Here is a 22,199-nt window from a genome sequence, read left to right as displayed (position 1 = left end):
AAAACATAGGTAATGCCACGAGGGTGGATGGATTGGAATGTGTGTGTAAGCATCCTTCAGGTCGATGGAGCACATCCAATCGTTGGTTTGAATGCGAGGAAGAATTGACTTCAACGATACCATTTTGAATTTCTCCTTGGTGAGAAATTTGTTCAATTCCCTTAGGTCTAGTATGGGGCGAAGGCCTCCCGACTTCTTGAGGATGAGGAAGTACGGGGAATAAAATGCTGCTGAATTGGAGTGTGGGTGAATTTGTTGAATTGCTTGTTGTTTGAGAAGCAAAGCAATTTCCTCCCTCAGTTGTGGATGGGAATTGTAAATCTTGAGTGTGGAAAGATGAGGCAATATGGGTTTTGTGAAAAATTGGAGTTGGTAACTGTGACGTACTATCTCCAAAACCCATTGATCTGATGTTATTCTTTCCCAGGTTGCGAGGCAAGAACGAATTCTGCCTGGAGGAGCTTGATGTTGTGGTGGCGGCTGAGTTATTAAAAAGATGAAGTCGCTTTTGCCGTAGTGGTCGGCTGTTGTGCCTGCTGTCTCTGGTTACGTGGTTTACCTCTCCATTGATTTGATGTAATTTGTTGTGGAGCAGGACGTTGGTAAGAAGGGTATGGTTGGGTTCGAAAAGATTGATAAGACCTATAGGGTCTTCTGGCATATGATTGCCTACGAGTGGATCCCATATAACGACGTGCAGTCGAATAAATAGGGTGGGATGTTAATGATTGTACTGCTAGAGCTTCCTCTTTCAATTTACTTACTGCGTCCTGGAATTTGTCTCCGAACAGGTTATCTCCTGTACATGGGAGATTTGTTAGTTTCTCGTGCAAGTCTTCACGTATCGAACTTGAACGTAACCATGCCAGTCTGCGGGCTGCAATGGCTGTTGCTGATGCCCTGGATGATGTTTCATGTGCTTCGTAGATTGACCTCAAAAGGTGTCGAGAACACTCTTCCGTGTCATGAAGAGGCTGAGCTATCTGATCTGCCATTGAGAAATGTATACCCTTCATAGCTTGCATGCACTCATAGAGGTACTGTACCATGTAGAATTGATGTTGCATAATTCGTGCAGTCAACATCGAGTTATGGTATATTTTCCTGCCAAACTCATCTAGATATTTGTTGTCTTTCCCTGGTGGGTAAGAGGAATGCGACTTTGTTTTCTTGAATCTTTGCATCGCAGACTCTACCACAATTGAAGCGTGAGGTAATTGTGGTAGAGTGTATGGAGGTGCTATCCTCATACGAAATTTTGTGTCTGTTTTCCTGGAAACGGCTGGAATTGAATAAGGCGTATCCCAGGACTTTTGTAAGACTGACTGCAGGATCTCTTGTGGTGGAAGAGATGTTGGTTCCCCTGGAGTATCAAAAGTTTTTAGAAGATCTAGGATTTCAGCTCTAGGGTCTGTTTCTTTTTGTACCTCTAGATGCAGTATTGTACCCAACATTTCTAGGAATTTTGGGTATGTAAGGTCTTCCGGAGGGGAGTACGGTTCTTGCGGTTGTTCCTGTAGATCAGACAAATATCCCATAGATGATGATGGGGATGTTTGTATTGAAGGAGAATCAAAAGATGTTTCCTGTGTATGAGTTGGCGAGGTTGGTTGATTTATGATTGGAGACGTCGGCGGTTCAACCGACGGTTCTCTATTAAGCTGTGTTTTGTGTTCCGGTGAACTGTCATTAGCAGTGTTAGTCATTTTGAATGATGACTGAAGGGTTTCATAAAAACCTGCTAAAGACTGAGACAATTGAAAAAATGCCTCTCTTGTATGAGGGGGCATTGTCATACGATCATCTTGTTCTCGTGAGACACCTGTTTTAGGGTGGCTTGAGTTATTTTGTGGTGAAGTGTTAGGTACCTGTCTGTCATCTTGTATTTTATTGAAAGATATGTTCCTCGAATCTTCTGAATCTGTAGAAGTGGAAGAAGAAACAACCTGTATTACCTCTCTTTTTGAGAAGGTATTGGAAGGTAGTGTATGAGATTATTTAGAAGTCGAAGGACTTACTTCCCATGTAGCACTTCTCTTTGCCAATTTTTTATGGTAAGAGCATCGTGAGTGCTTATGGTAATCAGTAGACGGCAAGTTTGCATGACTTTTACTTGATGACAGTTCTGTGGTATCAGGTCCAGAAGAAGGACTTTGTGAATGCAGATGTCGTTGTTTCAACTCGTTCCTTAGTGCCTGAGTTGAGTAGTTATGCCTGTTGTGCGCAGTTTTAGATTTATGTGCAGATTTAGATTTATGCGCAGATGTAGATTTATGCGCTGATGAAGATTTATGCGCGGCTGTATCTTTGTGCGCAGCTGTAGATTTGTGCGTGGATGTAGATTTATGCGCACATCTTTCAGATCCTGCGCGCGCAAGGGTTACTGGCGCCGATGTCTTCGGCGCTGTGCGCATAGACTTTAATGGAGTCGGCGCCGTACGTGCAGATTTCAACTACGCCGTGCGCGTATGTGATCTGCGCAGTGATGATTTCTGCGCCGATCCCTCTTCCTGCGCAGATACTTTTTTAAGCGCAGATGGCGCCGTAGGTGCAGAGGGTGTCTGTGTCGAAATTCCTGGCGCCGATATGGGACGTTGCGGCTCTACAGGCACTGCGGATTTCTGAGAATCCATTGGCCTTCTTCGTTTTGGATTGTCCTTACCTCCAAGAGTGGAGGATTGAGGATCCGACGATAACGGTCTCTTTTTTGATGGAGCCGATGAAGTTAATGGGCCAGGCGATGAATGAGCCTCCGATGAGTCCCTTGAGGCAAAAAGTTCCTGAAGCCTATAGGCCCTTTGTTTTAGTGCTCTAGGTGACATCTTAGAGCAAAAGTCGCAATCATCAGGATTGTGATCTGGTCCTAGACATCTGTAACATCGGTCGTGTCCGGTGGCCGACATTACTTTGCCGCAATGACAGGGTTTAAACCCCGATTTTGACATTGGTAATTTTTTGTTTTTTTTTCCTGAGGAGAGAATAGCTCCGCGTGCGATCCCGCTCGTGGAAAAAAACAGACTGAGGAGATTCCGTTACTTTCCTGCGCGGGAACACACGCGCAGCAGCAGAGAGCAAAGCTCTGTTCTCTGCTTTGACAAGCTCCGCCTCCCGGGCCTGATTGACAGATCCCCATGACAGCATGGCTAATTCAGCCCTGCTATCGACGGGAAAAAGAAGATAACCATTGATGAACTGATCCATTAATGCCAATTTGATGTAAAGTAGAAAGAAGAATGTTATGATTGAGGGTATCAAACGCCGCGGATATATCAAGTAAAACTAAAATATAGTTTGTATTAGTAAAAGATTAGTGGGCTGCAAAGTTTCAACCTTGTTCTCCAAGGCAGAAAGTTTCCCAAAGTGTTCCAAGATCTGCTGCTCATGCTTACAATTCTGTAACTGCCAGGCAATTATTACTTTAAAATAATTGTGTGATAAGTTAAATAATGACATTTCAAGAACAATAAGGACTGCCCATTATAGAGTCCAATGTAATTATGGCTGGTCTTACTAGTGTGCTCTTCCAGTCTTGAATCAAAAGGAAGACAATCTATGACTGTGATATTCACGCTCCTCTGATTGAATCTACTTTTGCTCTATTCCTGGAAAGGTATCGGTACGGTGATTATTACAAGGCTCAGGTACTCCAGAATCAGATGACACTGCTACAATGGGTATGGTAGAATGCAGCTCAGGGGGAGCCTTCCTTGATTAAGCTTTAACCCTTGCAAGAATTACCAGTGTCTATTTAGTTTCTATCACAGATGCAAGCTCCAGTATTGGCTGTCCAACTGGCCTCCCTAGTGGTAGGGGTCATTCAATTACATTGGGATTCAGCAAAATATTGGTATTCAACCAGGTCGCTACTGTATTGCCAAAGCTGGTAGTGGATCCTCCCAGTGTTCCAACACCATGAAGGGACACATAAGCAATCCATCAGACCTTTAGTCAAGGTAACTAGTGTAGAGGACTCCTAGGAGTTAAGTCCTCACCTTAGCCACCTTCTTTCCCATATAAGAGGAAAAAATGACAAAGACACAAAAGAAAACAAGCTTGAGAGCTCAGTATCCCTGCTGTATGCTGGTCAGCACCATCTTAGGTCCCTCTTAGCACTTCCTAAGAACATAAGAACATAAGAAAATGCCATACTGGGTCAGACCAAGGGTCCATCAAGCCCAGCATCCTGTTTCCAACAGTGGCCAATCCAGCCCATAAGAACCTGGCAAGTACCCAAAAACTAAGTCTATTCCATGTTACCATTGCTAATGGCAGTGGCTATTCTCTAAGTGAACTTAATAGCAGGTAATGGACTTCTCCTCCAAGAACTTATCCAATCCTTTTTTAAACACAGCTATACTAACTGCACTAACTACATCCTCTGGCAACAAATTCCAGAGTTTAATTGTGCGTTGAGTAAAAAAGAACTTTCTCCAATTAGTTTTAAATGTGCCCCATGCTAACTTCATGGAGTGCCCCCTAGTCTTTCTACTATCTGAAAGAGTAAATAACCGATTCACATCTACCCATTCTAGACCTCTCATGATTTTAAACACCTCTATTATATCCCCCCTCAGTCGTCTCTTCTCCAAGCTGAAAAGTCCTAACCTCTTTAGTCTTTCCTCATAGGGGAGTTGTTCCATTCCCCTTATCATTTTGGTAGCCCTTCTCTGTACCTTCTCCATCGCAATTATATCTTTTTTGAGATGCGGCGACCAGAATTGTACACAGTATTCAAGGTGCGGTCTCACCATGGAGCGATACAGAGGCATTATGACATTTTCCGTTTTATTCACCATACCCTTTCTAATAATTCCCAACATTCTGTTTGCTTTTTTGACTGCCGCAGCACACTGTACCGACGAATTCAATGTGTTATCTACTATGACACCTAGATCTCTTTCTTGGGTTGTAGCACCTAATATGGAACCCAACATTGTGTAATTATAGCATGGGTTATTTTTCCCTATATGCATCACCTTGCACTTATCCACATTAAATTTCATCTGCCATTTGGATGCCCAATTTTCCAATCTCACAAGGTCTTCCTGCAATTTATCACAATCTGCTTGTGATTTAACTACTCTGAACAATTTTGTGTCATCTGCAAATTTGATTATCTCACTCGTCGTATTTCTTTCCAGTTCATTTATAAATATATTGAAAAGTAAGGGTCCCAATACAGATCCCTGAGGCACTCGACTGTCCACTCCCTTCCACTGAGAAAATTGCCCATTTAATCCTACTCTCTATTTCCTGTCTTTTAGCCAGTTTGTAATCCATGAAAGGACATCGCCACCTATCCCATGACTTTTTACTTTTCCTAGAAGCCTCTCATGAGGAACTTTGTCAAACGCCTTCTGAAAATCCAAGTATACTATATCTACCGGTTCACCTTTATCCACATGTTTATTAACTCCTTCAAAAAAGTGAAGCAGATTTGTGAGGCAAGACTTGCCCTGGGTAAAGCCATGCTGACTTTGTTCCATTAAACCATGTCTTTCTATATGTTCTGTGATTTTGATGTTTAGAACACTTTCCACTATTTTTCCTGGCACTGAAGTCAGGCTAACCGGTCTGAAGTTTCCCGGATCGCCCCTGGAGCCCTTCTTAAATATTGGGGTTACATTTGCTATCCTCCAGTCTTCAGGTACAATGGATGATTTGCCTCCTCATCCAAGGAATCCTCCCACCCAGACTGTGTACCCCTTCAATAATTCTTTAGTACTTTATATTAGTTTATATTGAATACAGACAAACAGATCCACATTAGTCAAAGAATTTACCTCTAACATTCAAGGGAGAAGCAGTTCCAACTGCTATAGGAATTAAAAACATGAACTGATAAGAAAAATGCCTATTTATTACATTCCCAATCAGTTATGACAAATGGGATTTATTTAAATAATTTTTATATACCGTGTTTTTTGTTTTTTTTTTTTACTAGAAAGGCAAACATAAAAAATTTAAAAAATACAATTTACAGACAAAATACATAATTAAAAGGGAAGAAAGTAAGAAGTTAATATAAGTTACATGAATAAGTAAAAAGGAGAAATTCAAACAGCAGGGAGTGGTAGCTAAATTCCTGCAGATGTGTCTGAAAGCGGGACTCTGTTAGACATCGCAAGAACAGAAAGGAAGGTCTCCGGCCAGGGGAAGTGGTCAAGAAAAGTGGTTGGAACTGAGGGTTAAATGTTTCTGGGAAATGCTTTTAAAAGAGATAAGTTTTCAAGTTCTTTTTAAATTCTTTCTTACTGGAGGAGTTTCTAAGAGTGTCTGGGATCGAGTTCCAGAGTAAAGGTTCCGCTACAGAAAAAGCTCGCTTTCTGGTTAATTCTAATCATGCAGTCTTAGTGGTTAGGAATTCTAGAAGGCATTTTGGGCGGAGCGGAGGCTTCTAGACGAAGCTACGAGTGGAGCCATGAGGCGGTGTCGTCATTCAGTAGGTTATAGATCACAGTAATAACAATATTTTATTCTAGAGTCTATTGGTAACCAGTGTAGGGTGTAGAGAATCGGGGAGCTAGGTTCTCTACGAGAGGTTCCTGTGAGAATGTGGGCTGCAGTGTTCTGGATCAGTTGTTGCGGGTAAAGGGCATTTTGTTGGAGACCGATAAGTAATGCGTTACAGTAATCCAGCCCGTTGAATATTAAGGATTGAAGAATTGTTCTGACGTCACTGAAATGTAGGAGTGGATGCAGTCTTTTTAACATGTATAGTATGAAAAGAGATTTTTTTTACCAAATTGGATATGTGATTGTTCATGGAAAGGCAGGAGTCGATTAAGACACCAAGATTTCATGCTCTTTTGATGATTGGAAGGGAAGTGCCATTTAGATCAAAAGTGGGAGGAGGACCTTAGCTAGGGTTTTATGGTTGACAGATGGATAATTTCAGTTTTGGAGGTATTGAGTTTTAGGTGTTTACATGAAAGTCAAACTTTTATTGCATTTATGTATAGGGAAACTAATGAAAGAGTGTAGGACCATGAGGTTAAGTATGGGATACAGAACTGTATATCATCCGTGTATATTTTAAATTGAATGTTTAAGCTATCCAGTAAGTAGCATAGTGGTAGAAGGTAGATGTTGAAAAGAATTGGGTAAAGTGAAGAACCTTGTGGGATACCAGAGGGAATGGAATAAAGTGAGGAAGAGGAAGTTCCTAGCTGAAACTGGCATTGTCTGTTAGTAAGAAAGGAATTGAACCAGTTATGAACTATGTCGGAAATACCAATTGATTGTCATCTGGACAGTAGAATGGTGTGATCCAGAGTGTCAAAGGCCGCTGAGATGTCTAGAAGAACTAGACTGTAGTCTTGGTTGGAATCAAAGCCTCTTAGAGTAGTATTGAAGGAGGAAAGGAGCAAAGTTTCAGAGCTGTGATTTTTCCTAAACTACAGAGGCTCTCTCGTGCGAGCCTAGCCTAGCCATAATGCCCTCATAGTAGGTAGGTATTTATAGGTATTTATACCCCTATATGAGGCTCACCTAGTTACTCGAGGTGAGGTGTAAGTATTAGTATAGGAGTTAGGGGCCACTTTGACATGCAGAGTGTGACGTACAAACAGAACATTGCACTCTTGTGAAGATTTGATGACCTTCGGAGTGAGGAAACTCACCCAAAGATCAGATTTGTGCAATGTTCTCTCAACCTAGCTTGATGTTACCCAGGTAACATCAAGATATTGTAAAGGAACTGGTGGAGGAGGTAAAATTGTTGTTTCTGGTAGGCTAGGCACATTTTATAACTTTTTGATGAGTACACTAGGAAATTATTGGCGTTTCTGGTAATTACAGACATTATACAACCATCTTTTTTTATTATAGAAATGGTTAGGTAAGGAGTGCTTTTGGGAGGTTTGGAATGCATTATGGGTATTTCCATTATTTCCTATGGAAAACATAGTCTTGACTTACAACCAGCTTAAGTTACAACCAGCCCTCTGGAACCAATTGAGTTCGTAAGTCAAGGGACCACTGTATACATATTTTCTATCCCTAGTCGTACCCTGGTATGTAAGGCTTCACTAAAGTCCAAATCCTGTAAAACTTGGGAATTGTGTCTCTTCTTATTGCTGTCAGTATTTCCATAATGTATATATATATTGTAATTTGGTGAGCAATTGAGAACAATTCAGTATGTGGCTAGACTTCCACTGGGCAGCCACCAGCAATCTGGCTGCTGTTACCACATACGTAAACAATGCCTGTTGCTCATCCGGGAGCGCCTCATACTGGAGCCCCAGAAGCCAAATTTCTACCAAGAACAGAACCCGAACTCCCAAAATGCTATCCATCGGCTTCTGCCAGTCCCGCCAACATATTTGTATTTCCGGGCAATGCCACCACATGTAAATAAAGGAGCCAACTTGGGAGCATTGCCGCCAGCACAAGGGAGAGCTCCCCAGAAACCACTGTGCTATTCTAACCGGGGAATAATGCCAACGATACAAGAGTTTATACCTATTCTCCATCATGGCCGCAGGCATTGAGGTCTTTCCCCTAAGTTACGAAAACATTCCTCCCATTTACCCCGGTCCCAAGTGGTACCCAGATCTGTCTCCCATGCTGCCAAATGAGCTGCTGTTTGAAAATCCCCTCCAACCAATAACTGATAGACCTTGGAGATGATTTTCTTCATTTTGCCTGCTAGAATGCAATATCCCTCAAATATAGAGAGCCCCTGGTGCAAGTCGGATTTAACACCACTCGTGGAGATAAAATGTCATAACTGGGCATAAGCTAAGAAGTCTGTATTGGGCAGGCCATATGTATGTTGCAATTGCTCAAATGGTAGCATCCCATTGTCCCAGGCAAGTGAGGCCTCTCTCTTCCCAGCGTCGAAAAACCTTATTAGTTTGTCCGGTTAAAAAATCTCTCAAATACCGGATAGGTGAGAGGGCCAAATATAACTTACTACCCCCACAAGGTTTGGCCTCCAGCATTTCCAAATAGTATAGGTACTTTGCAGTGCCGGAGGGAAGGCCAGAATATCTTGGGGTGTAAGCCCACCCAACCAAAACAGTAGATATATTGGGGGTCCTCCCACCATAGCCTGCACCATCTCCACTCACTGTTTGGTGGAGCCTAGGTCATGACAATCAATCACATGTTTAAGTTGGGACGCGACATAATAGTGTATTAAAGAAGGCAGTCGCACTCCACCTTCCCTCCTGGTCTTGCAAAGCACCACCCTGGAAACCCTAGGTAGTCTCCGGCACCAAATAAAAAAACATTTTCCGCTGGAACGGTTTCAATTCATGGGTTGGAAGCAGGCACGGTAGTGCCTGAAAAAGATATCCCAGTCTTGGCAAGATATTCATTTTGATGGCATTGATCCTCCCAAACCAAGAGAGCTGTAAACGCTTCCACTTTTCCAATTCTCCGATCAAACAACGCACCAGGGGCTGATAATTCTGCTGTACTAAACAATTTAGATTCAGGCCTAAATTAATTCCCAAATACCTAATGATACCTAATGGGGCCCTTCGTCCAAAGAAAAGGAAACTTCCGTTTCCCTTCTTGCTCTAGGTCCATGGAGTGATTTACCGGTAGTATCTCTGACTTGTCTGGGTTTATCCGAACCCTGAAAGGTGCCCATATTTTTCCAGCTGATGCCATACCGCTGTCAAAGTCATCAGTGGGTGGGTTAAAGAAAAGATAATATCGTTGGCATAAAGTGATATTTTATATTGTTTTAAGCCAACGGGGATACCCTGCACCTCCGGGGCATGTCGAATAGCTGCTGCCAGGGGTTCCAAGCTAAGAGTAAATAAAAGCGGGGACAGAGGACAGCCCTGCCGGGTCCCTCGCTTTATCGGGAAGTTTTTTGTGTAACTGTTAATTTTTAAGTATGCTAGAGGATCTCTGTATAATTCCCTAACCTATGTAGAAAATGAACCCCCCAAGCCTACCTTTTCCATAACTGCGAACAGAAATGGCCAATAAACCCGATCAAAAGCCTTTTCAGCATCTATAGTAAAAAAAAAAATCGCTGGGTTACCCGCTACTTTGGAACTGTGGATCAGGTTTATCAATTTCCTGATATTGTCTGCTGTCGTCCAGCCCGGCATAAATCCTGCTTGATCTGTATGAATGAGCCCTTCTATCCTCCCTCGCAATCGAAAAGCCAATATTTTGGTCAAAATTTTCAAATCAATATTGATTAATGAGATAGGCCTATATGAGGCACAGTTCGTGGACTCTTTCCCCGGCTTAGGAATGATTATAATGCCTGCCACGTTCCCAAAGGGTAACAGGTTGCCGCCCTCCCGAATTTGATTAAACATTTGTGCCAGAGGACCTTGTAAAATTGTCCTATATTTTTTTTTATAGAAAAGGGGAATGAAAGTCTAGTCCCGGGGATTTACCTGTTTTTAAATCTTTGATTACCTAATCTACCTCTATCTACCTCTATCTCCAAGATTGGTTTCCCCATTAAAGTCTGATCCGGGTCAGACAATTTAGGTAGATCTATCCCCACCAAATAGAAGGAAATATCCTCCGCAGCTACCCTAGCCTCCGGGGTATATAATTCCTCATAGAAATTTTGAAAACATGTTCGGATGGCTTCTGGGTCCAGTAGCATATGTCCCGAACCTGCTTTTATACGATATATCAATTCCTGAAGCCTCTTGGCTTGCAGCCTTCGCACCAGAAGTCTGCTATTCTTATCTCCAAATTCATAGTATTGTCGTTTTAGGATATTTAACAAAACTGTTCCATGTAAACCGATATGATGTGCAAATGGTTATTGGTATATAAAAACCTTTAAATAAATAAATATCCAGTCTGTGAGCTATCGCCGCAGTATCTAAAGCAGCTATTTCCTCTCTTTTCCAATTCAAGATCCCAACCTGTATAGACCCTGGATTTTGTTTATGATGGTGTTCCAATCCATCCAATTCTATTAATAAGGTTGCCTTTTTTTCTTTTCATTTGCTTTTTATGATATGTACCCAGGCCTATCAATTGACCACGAAGAACTGCTTTCACACCTTCCCATATTGAAAAAGGTGATACCTCATATCCCACATTCAGCCTAAAATAATCCTCAATCACTTCACCCATACTTCTTGATAAGATTTGATTTTCAAGAGATAATCATTTAATCTCCAAAACTTGCGGCCCGTATCTCCAGAGGACCAGAATATCGTCCACAGTATTGGAGCATGATCAGACCAGGTTATACACTCAATATCAATTGCACCTGTTCTAGCAATTAGATCCTTGGAAATTAAGAAATAATCTATTCGTGTATATGAATTGTGGGGATGCGAGTAGAAAGTATAATTACTGCTGTGTGGATATTTGAGGTGCTATATATCCACTAGTTGTCTAGCCTTCATCATTTGTTTTAAAGCTTTCCTAGGTTTCCCTTTCCCACCAAGGGACTACGCCGAAGTGCCCAGCCTAGGATTAGGGGCTACATTGAAATTCCCAGCAATAACCACACTGGCACAAAGATAGGCCTCTATCCGTTGACTCACTTCTCTTATTGTCTCTGCCTGCAGTGATGGAGAGCAATAAACACTGACTAGTACCAGCTGAGAATTTTGCAAGGCTACTATTAGTATCAAAAATCTGCCATTAGGATCCCTATATTGGTCTTGTACTTGCACAGCGAGGTGCTGAGAAAAGAGGATCCCTACCCCTTGATACCTATTGCGGGGAGTGGAGGATGCAAAATACTGTAGATTATTTTTTTTGAATAGAGTAATCTTTCATCTCGACACCTCAGGTGCGTCTCCTGGACAAATGCTATTGATGCTTGTAGTCTATTAAGCTCTTTAAAGAGCATTTGTCTCTTGTACAGTGAGTTTAAGCCTTTAACATTCAAAGAAATACATTTAAGCTCATTCATTTGTCCAAGACATCCTCCCCCCAGTCCCTCTCATATCCTCCTTCTGGTTATCAGACCCGTTTAGATATACCTCACCCACCAGCCATACATACCCCGATCACCTCCGCACATCATCCCAAAGGACCCATTTCCCACACTTCCTACCTCGTACTGCCACCCCACCTCCCCCCCACCCCCTTTATGCCCTTCACCCACCCTCCTGTTACCCTTCCCTCCTCCGTCTCCGTCGCACAATACCCCAGCCCACCATAAAGGTAGACCCCTACCTAGAGGAAGATAGCCCGTCTGTCCCTACACCACAATCCACCATTCTCCAGAAATCCATTTCATTATGCGGTTAACCCGCCCCCCCCTCCGTGTTTTGTCCCCAACCTTATGCTTAATGAATATTAATAACAATAAAACTGTATAGCAGAAACTCAGTCTCGTCCTTATTGCTAGCTAGGGTTAACCACCTGCAACTGACTAGGTCCATCCGATCTACAGGCCCACCGCCAACTCTCTGTTGCTCCTAGGTAGGACTGTATGCTGCTCAACTGCAGCCCTTTTGTAGCTTTCTGGGTCAAAAAACCCCCTCCTCTTCCTCGCCAGGAGTGGGGAAGTGGAGTCCTGCTAGTCATGATGGCTTGTCCAAGGCGGGGTTTCCATTGCCCCCTGGGATCCTGGTGAGGTGGCATCCTCCTTTCCTGACTCTCTGTCATTTCGGTTGGGCCTGCATACTAGGTTGGGTCAGTGGTTTCTCCCCTTGTGGCATCGCAATACCTGCTGCCTGTAGTATAGGAATCGCATCGTCAACGTTTTTAACCTGAGAAGTGGCACCATGGATAGTGAAAGCCAGGCCCCATGGATATATCCACTGATACCGGATATTCTCCCTCTGTAACACCATTGTTAGGGGTTGCAGCTCTCTTCGTCTGCGCACGGTGACTGGCGCCAAATCATTGTATATCTGTAAGTCATGGCCTTCCCAGCTAATTGGACTCAGCCGCCTGGTGCAACGCATAAGGTCCTTGATTAGAAAACTGTACAGGCAAGCTATAATATCCTTCGGGGTGTTTCGCAGGGCGTTCCCTAAAACCCATTGAGCCTTCTCAATTACAATGTATGGTCTATGCTGCTCCTCTAAGCACGGTCCCGGATCAGAGTGCTGCACATATCTTTCTCACCGCCTCCTTCGTATCTGCAAATTCTGGGATCTTGGGGAAGCCACGATGCGTATGTTGGACCTCTGAGATCGGTTTTCAAGGTCTTCCATTTTTAAAGTCGCTTCCTTCCTGCTGTTTATGGAGCTCTGCTATTTTATCAGTTAGCACGGTTAGTTGTATGCCATGCGCCTCCATGACACCTTCAGTCTCCTCTACCCGTCTGCCAAGATCGCGCAGGTCCATCTGGAGGCTTTCTATATTTGCATTCACATTGTCTCTTAGGGAGTGTATATCTCGCCGGATTTCATCAAACCAATTATTAAAGTTCCTTTTCGTTAGTGTCGCCATGGTCGTGTCCAGGTTGGGGGGTTCCCCATTGCTCACCTCTGGTGGAGGCGCATGGCCCGAGGCTGCTGGTTCAGCCGACAAGGCCGCAAATCTGGATTCCCCGGCATTGTAGGAGAACTGGGTCAAATCAACCGATTAGTAAGAAAAAGGCATGTTAATCACACTTTTACTCGCCAGTTTCCACTATTCGGATGCGGATGTCTTGGAGGTGATAGACTAGAAAATCTCCGAGTGATCGTGGAGGAGACGTCCATATTAGGTCGAGATGTCACTTCTTCCCCCCCCAGCACAAACATTTTAAAGCATTACTTTTTCTTTGTCCAAAGAAGAATGTGCCAAGGCATTCCTAGAGGACATTGTACCAATACTGTTTTGAGGAGAGGAACTCCGTAGTATGTTTCCTAATGTTGTCACCTTGACAGGACTCATGTTCATCAGCACATCAATGTGCCTGCTGGGAGACACTTGAGCGCCCTTAAATTAAAACAAGTGTTGTAAGTTGGATAATGAGTATCAATCTAGAAACATAACTCTGAATCATTGTAACTCAAAATACCATAGGGCATCGACTTCCTCTATACTAATTTTTTAAACTTTTCTCAGATTTCCAAAAGGTCCAAAATAATGTGCAATCCATATTAAGCATATTCAGTTGTAGCATTTCAGTACAAAATAATTCACATTACCTGGAAGAGTAGAACTGAGATTACCAAGGTCAGCAAAAGGGTCAAAGTTACTTGATTTTGTTGGATTAAAAGATGAGTCTGAGGACAATGAGACTGATGACTGACTTGCTGTTGTAGATTCAGAGGCTGCATATTTAAATAAAATATATAGTTATATAGTCTAAAAGGATAAAATTTCAGTTCATTATATTTTTAAATAAAGCACAATACTATTGTGTATCATAAAACTGCAAAACAATATAATTATAGGAACACATTTTTAAAGAAAAAAATATTCTATTCATGAGAAAATTAGAATTCTCTCATCTGACAGGTAGTTTGCTGAGTATTTTATGGGAAAACACATCTTTGTTGGTTGTCCATACTAATTACCCTATGTGGCTTTGGAGAGTACTGTCCAGTTATTTCAACTAAAAATTAATTCAATACAACTGTTTGAGAAAAAGCAGAAAGGCTCTGAGATTTGCGGAGCAGCAGCTGTCACACCAGTCAGTGAAGGTCATATCTATTCTCAAGAAAGTCAAGAGGTCTAGAACCCATTCCTTAACACCCTGGGCAAGGATTCTCATACTCTGGACTTACTTGAGAAAAATATTTTTCAGGGAACTGTGGCTCAGTGCCCACATTGCATATCATCAGTTCTTCATAAACCTGTATATGTGGGACATTCTGAAGAGCATGAAGGAGTTGGCAGAAGCAGCATTATGACTTGGAGTCATTGGTGGACAAGGGCATGGAATATGGAAAGTACATGTCCCAAATGACTTGATATTTTTGAGAAATTATTAAGAGTCTCTGCAGTGGATATTGGTGTCTGCAGGCTCACTTAGCTGCAGGCCTCATACCTTCAGCCGAATGTCTAGAAAAGACTAACTGATGTGTCTTGCAATGGGCAGAATCTCTTCAGAGATAAGGTCAATGACATGGTTGCTCAGATTAAGGATCACTGTGAGAGTGGTCCATAATGTGCCAATGAAGCCTCTCTCTCAGTTGAGATGTTTCCCTCTATCCCCTCGAACCCATCAACAGCAGGGACCTCGTGCTCAACCTTAGTAGCAGAGGGCCCAATAGCCACAGCCAGCTCCCAGTCAAAATCTGGATTAGGGTTTTGACTGGATCATAGAGAGCATACCTGAAATTCTAGTATCCATTCCAGAGGAACTTACTGTTGGAAACAGGCTAAGGTTCTACATAGATCAATGGTCCAAAATAACTAGATACTTAGGTCCTCAGCATAATCCAAAAAGGATGAAGGACTACACCTACTGGATCACATCTCCAAATCCCCCAAAGAAACCCATTTGATTGATGCCTAGGTATCTATCAGGAACTGCTAGAAGAGGAGCTTTCCTCCCTCGAGACCAATGCAGTAGAGCCTGTTCCTCTAGGGGAAAGAGGGCAGGGAGTTTATTGCAAGTATTTGCTAATCGCAAAATCCATTCTATTCTAAACTTAAGGGATTTGCACAAGCTCCTGAAAAGGGAAAAGTTCAAAATAGTTTTCCTGGGCACCTTGATTCCCTTGCTTGAAAAAGGGATCAAAAGGATGCTTACATGACAATAGATATTTCCAAATTGCAGAAAATAGATTCATAATAGGAATCACCACCTTCAATATTGCATACTGCCCCTGGCTTGTATCAGCACCATTCATATTCACAAAATGTTCGATAATGGTGGCAGCATATCTGCACAAATTGGGGTGCCTGCATTTTCCTACCCGGATGATTGGCTGCTCAAGAGCACATTTCCAGGTAGTCCTAAAGAATTATCCCAAATCCCATTTCAGCCCGCCATCACAATGTAGAGATTACTTACCTGATAATCTCCTTTTCCTTAGTGTATGCAGATGGACTCAGAACAAGTGGGTATAGTGTGCTCGTGCTAGCAGTTTGAGATGGATCTGACGTCAGCACGGGTACATATACCCCCACAGGAAGTGAAGCAACTTAGTAATCTTCCTTGCAAAAGCTGTTATGGATATATGTGTACTGACCGATCAATTAATTAATGAAACAGGATTCCCCTGACCGATTGATAGTAGCTGGAGACCGCCAGCGTTTCCAACCGGAAGGCGTCGACACCTGGTAGAGTGGACGCTCTCGTGTAAGAAATGACATGCCTTACCTTGAATTGGTGAAACCCATGTATACTGGCAGCCGGGCGGGATGGTGAGTCCATCTGCATACACTAAGGAAAAGGAGATTATCAGGTAAGTAATCTCTACATTTCCTAGCGTGTAGCAGATGGACTCAGAACAAGTGGGATGTACAAAAGCTACTCCCGGACTGGGTGGGAGGCTGCCTGAGGACCGCATAGGACTGCCCTCGCAAATGCTGTGTCCTCCCTGGCCTGGACGTCCAGACGGTAAAATCTGGAGAAGGTATGGAGGGAGGACCACGTCGCCACCTTACATATCTCGTCAAGCTCGTCTGTTTAGTACCAGAGAGACCTCTTTTTCAATTGCGGCACACTCTCAATGGAATTCAATCCCTATAGAATTGAGATCTATGGAAGATGTTAAGAAATTTAAATCATCCTATAAAGAATTTCTCCTTGCCCGTGCGTTTAAGTTGTAACGCATCGTATTGATTCTCATTTTGCTTCTGTGTTGATGAGTATTGTATTGAAGTGAAAATATTTATTTTATATTTAGATGTGATATTTTTGTATTTTTATTATTTTATATAATTTATAACGCTTGTTTGTTTTAGTTTTTGTCAAATTTTTGTGCTTTTATTATGCATGTTTATTTTGTATATCGCTTAGGCCTTTTGTGTTAAGCGATTAATAAATCTTTTTAAATGAAAAAAAATGAAATGAAATCCTAGATTCTGCCCAAGAGGCCGCCTGCGCTCTGGTGGAATGAGCCTTGACCTGCAGAGGCGGTGACTTCCCGGACTCTACGTAGGCCGCTCTGATAACTTCTTTGATCCAGCGGGCGATGGTGGGCCGTGAGGCCGCTTCCCCTTGTTTCTTCCCTCTGTGAAGGACGAACAGATGGTCCGTCTTTCGTACTGCTTCTGTCATTTCCAGGTATCTGGGCAGCAATCTGCCGATGTCGAGATGGCGTAGCAAACGCCCTTCTTCCGACTTCTTCAAACCCGCCGTGGTTGGCAAGGATATGGTTTGGTTGAGGTGAAATTGTGAGACTACTTTAGGTAAGAAGGAGGGAACCGTGCAAAGATGGATAGCCTCTGGAGTGAGCCTGAGAAAGGGATCATGGCAGGACAGCGCTTGTAGCTCTGAGATGCGGCGTGCTGAACACACTGCCAGCAAGAACACCATCTTCAAAGTTAGTGAACGGAAAGACAGGCCCCGGAGGGGTCTGAAGGTGGATCCCGCGAGGAAATCCAAAACTATGTTGAGGTTCCACAGGGGCACTGGCCACTTCAGTGGCGGACGAATGTGCTTGACTCCTTTCAGGAAGCGAGAAACATCTGGGTGCGTGGCAATGGTCTTGCCATCCCTCCTGGGACCGTAGCAAGACAGCGCAGCCACCTGAACCTTGATGGAGCTTAGGGAGAGACCCTTCTGAAGCCCATCCTGCAGGAAATCCTGAACAATAGGGATTGTGGTCGCATGTGGATTGGTGCCTTGAGTGTCACACCAGGCTTCAAATACTCTCCAGATCCTTATGTAGGTGAGGGATGTGGAAAACTTGCGAGCTCGGAGGAGTGTATCTGTCACCGGCTCAGAGTAACCTCTTTTCTTCAGTCTAGCCCTCTCAATGGCCAGACCGTAAGAGAGAATTGAGCCGGATCCTCCTCTCAGGGACCTTGACTTAGCAGGTCCCTGAGAGGAGGCAGGGGAAGGGGCTCCCCTGTCAGTAGTCTTATCATGTCCGCGTACCAGGGTCTTCTTGGCCAGTCTGGTGCCACTAAAAGAACTAGGCCTCTGTGCCTCTGAATCTTGTGTATAAGGGCAACCAGCAGGGGCCACGGCGGAAAGGCGTATAGCAGGGTCTCTGGAGGCCATGGCTGAACCAGGGCGTCGATCCCGTGAGAGAACGGATCTCGCTTGCGGCTGAAGTATCTGGGTACTTGAGCATTGGACCTGTCCGCTAATAGGTCCATATCCGGAGTCCCCCACTGATCCACAATCATCTGGAAGGCTGTGGGGGACAGCTGCCATTCTCCCGGATTTAGGCTTTCCCTGCTGAGGAAGTCTGCCGTGGTGTTGTCCCTTCCGGCAATGTGGATGGCGGAGATGTCCTGGAGATTCGCCTCTGCCCAAGCCATCCGCAGGGCTCTCTCTAGGGACACCTGTTGGCTTCTGGTTCCACCCTGTCGGTTGATGTATGCCACCATGGTGACATTGTCGGACATCACTCTGACTGCTCTGTTCTGCAGTCTGTGAGCAAATCGCAGGCAGGCTAACCGGACTGCCCGTGCCTCTAGGCGGTTGATGTTCCACCCCGATTCTTCTCTGTTCCACCGCCCTTGGGCGGTGAGCTCTTCGCAGTGTGCTCCCCATCCGCTCAGGCTGGCATCTGTGGTGAGCAGGGTCCACGTGGGGGAGGACATCTTCGACCCCCTGCTCGTGTGGTCGGACCACAACCACCACCGTAGCTGGGTCCGCACTCTGGGGGGTAGAGGTAGATGCACGGAGTAATTCCGGAAGCGTGGGCTCCATCGAGAGAGGAGGGAGCGTTGCAGTGATCTCATATGGGCCCGCGCCCATGGTACCACTTCCAGGGTGGATGCCATGAGACCGAGAACCTGTAGGTAATCCCAAGCTATGGGCCGGCTGGCTCCCATCAAGGAACGTAGACACATCTGGAGCTTTAACCTTCTCTTGGTGGTTAGGCTGACTTTGTCTGCCTGGGTGTCGAACCGGACTCCCAGGTATTCCAGTGATTGGGAAGGCTGTAGGCAACTCTTGCTTAGGTTGACTACCCATCCCAGGCTTTCCAGAAGGTAGATCACTCTGTTGGTTGCCCGATGGCTCTCCTCTCGTGATTTCGCCCTGATCAGCCAATCGTCTAGGTAGGGATGGACAAGGATTCCTTCCCTTCTGAGCGCCGCTGCTACCACTACGATCACCTTGGTGAAGGTCCGCGGCGCAGTGGCTAACCCGAAGGGCAAAGCCCGGAATTGGAAGTGTCGTCCCAGAACCTTGAAGCGTAGGTAGCGCTGATGATCCCGATGGATCGGGATATGCAGGTAGGCTTCCGACAAGTCTAAGGCCGTGAGGAATTCCCCTGGCTGTACTGCGGTCTTGACTGAGCGCAGAGTTTCCATGCGAAACCTCGGGACCTTTAAGTATTGGTTGACTGACTTGAGGTCCAAGACGGGTCGGAAAGTGCCCTCTTTCTTGGGTACCATGAAATAAATGGAATAGTGCCCAGAATCCATTTCCCAGGCAGGTACTGGGATTATGGCTTTCAAGGACATGAGCCTCGCCAGGGTAGTTTCCAATGCCGCCTTTTTGTGGATTGGACACGGAGATTCCACAAACCTGTGCGGAGGGATGTGATAAAAGTCCAGATAATACCCCTCTCGGATGATGGCGAGGACCCACTGGTCCGACGTAATCTCGACCCATCTGGGGTAGAAGAGGGTTAACCTGCCCCCTATGGCTTCGTCCCCCGGATGGATCGGCTGATTCTCATTGTGAGGTGCGGCCGGGACCGGAACCCGAGCCAGCTCCCCTCTTGTGCTGCTTGGTCCGAAAGGACTGGTTCCTGGCCTGAGGACGAGGCGCCTGGTAGCGACTCCTATAGGGAGTGAAGCGTTGGGAGCTTCTACCTCTGGATGGCCTCGGAAAGGTGCGCTGGCTCCTCTTTGACCTGTCTTCCGGCAGTCGGGGTACTGGAGAGGCGCCCCATGTGCTGGCCAGTTTGACTAGGTTGCTGCCGAACAGAAGAGAACCCTTGAACAGCATTCTGGTGAGGCATGTCTTAGAAGGAGCATCGGCTGACCAATTCCGTATCCAGAGCTGCCTCCTGGCTGCTACTGAGGATGATACCCCCTTGGCTGTCGTAGGACTAGGTCAGAGGCGGCATCCGTGAGGAATGAGAGATCTGACTCCATGTCCACTGCCGGGGAATTGTTCCTGACCTGTGACAAACAGGAACACGTCACCACTGTGCAGCAGGTTGCGATCCGCAGAGACAGAGCTGCCACCTCAAAGGTTTGTTTCAGGATGGCGTCCAGTCGTCGGTCATGAGCCTCCTTGAGGGCCACCCCCCCTCCACTGGAATGGTAGTGCACTTGACCACAGCGCTAACTATGGCATCCACCTTGGGGCACGCCAGCATATCCTTGATTGCCGGGTCCAGGGGGTACATGCCAGACAGGGCCCGACCCCCTTTGAATGAGGCCTCCGGCGCATTCCACTCCAAATCGATCAGCTGTTGTGCCGCTTGCAGGAAGGGGAAATGGCGGGCCGTCGGACGAAGACCCTCCAGCAGGGGGTTCTGATTGGATGCCTCCATGGTACTGGGGCCTGGAATAGCCAACTCCGCCAGGCACTGAGAAACCAGGTCAGAGAGATCGTCCTTGGGGAAGAACCGCCTCATAGTTCGATATGGCTCTATCCCCGAGGGAAGTTCCCCCTCCTCGGGGAGTCCGGACTCGTCCTCCGAGACATCAGGATCCGCATGAGCCGGACTGCCCGGAGGCGAGTGCCCGCGGTAAAGGCGAGAGGGTCCGGGGGCAGGGTCAGCCGGAGCAGCAGGGCCTGGACGGGAAGCCGACTGCATCTGTACAAAGGCGTGGATCCCCTTAAATAAGTCCACCTAGGAAATGGAAGTGGTCTCTAGCCGTTGGGGTACCAGGTCCCCCGGGATTCCTGGCTGTTCGAGACGGCCCGCTAGATCCGGGGTGGCGCCTGGGGAACTGTCTGTAAACCTCGGTTGAGACTGGTCCTGGCCCGAGGCTCCCACGGCCTCCTCACATTGGGCACAAAGGGAGTCTGGCTCCTCGCTCTGTGTGGCTCTAAGATGGCATGCTGAGCACAGGCCAAGAGCTTTCACGCCGGAATCAGGAGGTGCCGCCTCTGGAGACACCGGGGAGTTTAAGTGTTCCATCGCGTGTTGCGACTGCAGGGCGCCGGCGCTTATGCAATATGCTGCCAATAATATGCGCTCAGCAATATGCTCTCAATAATATGCGCTCAATAATATGCGATATGCTCTCAATAATATGCGCTCAATAATATGCGATATGCGCTCAATAACATGCGCTTAGCAATCTATATGCTGCGTTGTGCGCCTATCAACAGGCGCCTATCCGTGTGCGCCTATCCGTGGGCGCTCAATACCTGAATAAGGCAGACAAAATGGCGACCTCCACGGCGTGCCGCCTGCCGGCAACGCCGCCAATCCTCGTACCTCGGAGACCAAAAGTAAGAGATGTACGCCTTACCTGATCTTCGGCGCTTCCCGGCTGTAACCCGGGCGGTCTCCAGCTGCGGTGGGAGTGGGGAAATACCTTCACCGCCGCACTCGAGGAAGTGCACCCGCTGCCTCTAAGCCACCGAACTCGTCTCGCTCGGGGCTAAGTCTTCGCCGGGACCGAGGTGCCTCTCAGCCACGCCCGAGCCCTTCTCGCTCGGGGGCTGGATCCCTGCCGCGGTTCGGCCACCGGACCGAGGCGTAGACCTCCGAGGGATCGCGGAAATCACCTCGGGAAACTCAACTGGGGGAGGGACCCGAGGGTATCACCGCAGGAGTGCGGGGCTTATCTTCTGGTACCTTCTTAGAAATTTAGAAAGTAGAAAGTAGTATTGGAAAACACGCTCAGCGAGCGTGCAGGTGCTCCAAACTGCTTTGGAGACGGAAATTACTAAATTGCTTCACTTCCTGTGGGGGTATATGTACCCGTGCTGACGTCAGATCGTCTCCAACTGTTAGCACGAGCACACTATACCCACTTGTTCTGAGTCCATCTGCTACACGCTAGGAAATTGGAATTTATAGGAGTGCTGCCAGAGATGACTCAAGCATAGTAACAGTGAATGATGGTAGATAAAGACCAAAAGGTCCATCCAGTCTGCCCAGCAAGTTTATTTTCATTAGGGTAATAGCAGTTGCCACTCTGTGTAGGCTATTCCCAAGCATTCTGTTAAGGGTAATAGCAGCTGCCGCTCCATGAGGGTACCCATCAAGCAGCAATGTAAACTTTAGGTGTAATATAAAAGTTAACCCATT

At 45.7% G+C, this 22,199-nt stretch overlaps 1 protein-coding gene across 1 annotated transcript in view; it reads right to left on the bottom strand.

The window, feature by feature from the left end:
* The window catches only part of GAK (cyclin G associated kinase), an 832,466-nt gene that overhangs the window by 150,330 nt on the left and 659,937 nt on the right, over positions 1–22,199 (bottom strand). Inside the window, 1 exon segment of the mRNA XM_029601806.1 lies at positions 14,046–14,171. Within this exon segment, the coding sequence (XP_029457666.1) occupies positions 14,046–14,171 (126 nt within the window).

The sequence above is a fragment of the Rhinatrema bivittatum genome, chromosome 1 (genome assembly GCF_901001135.1).
Source record: "Rhinatrema bivittatum chromosome 1, aRhiBiv1.1, whole genome shotgun sequence".
Taxonomy (NCBI): domain Eukaryota; kingdom Metazoa; phylum Chordata; class Amphibia; order Gymnophiona; family Rhinatrematidae; genus Rhinatrema; species Rhinatrema bivittatum.
The sequence above is the reverse complement of the archived record's forward strand: the minus strand, read 5'-3'. Positions and strand labels throughout refer to the sequence as shown.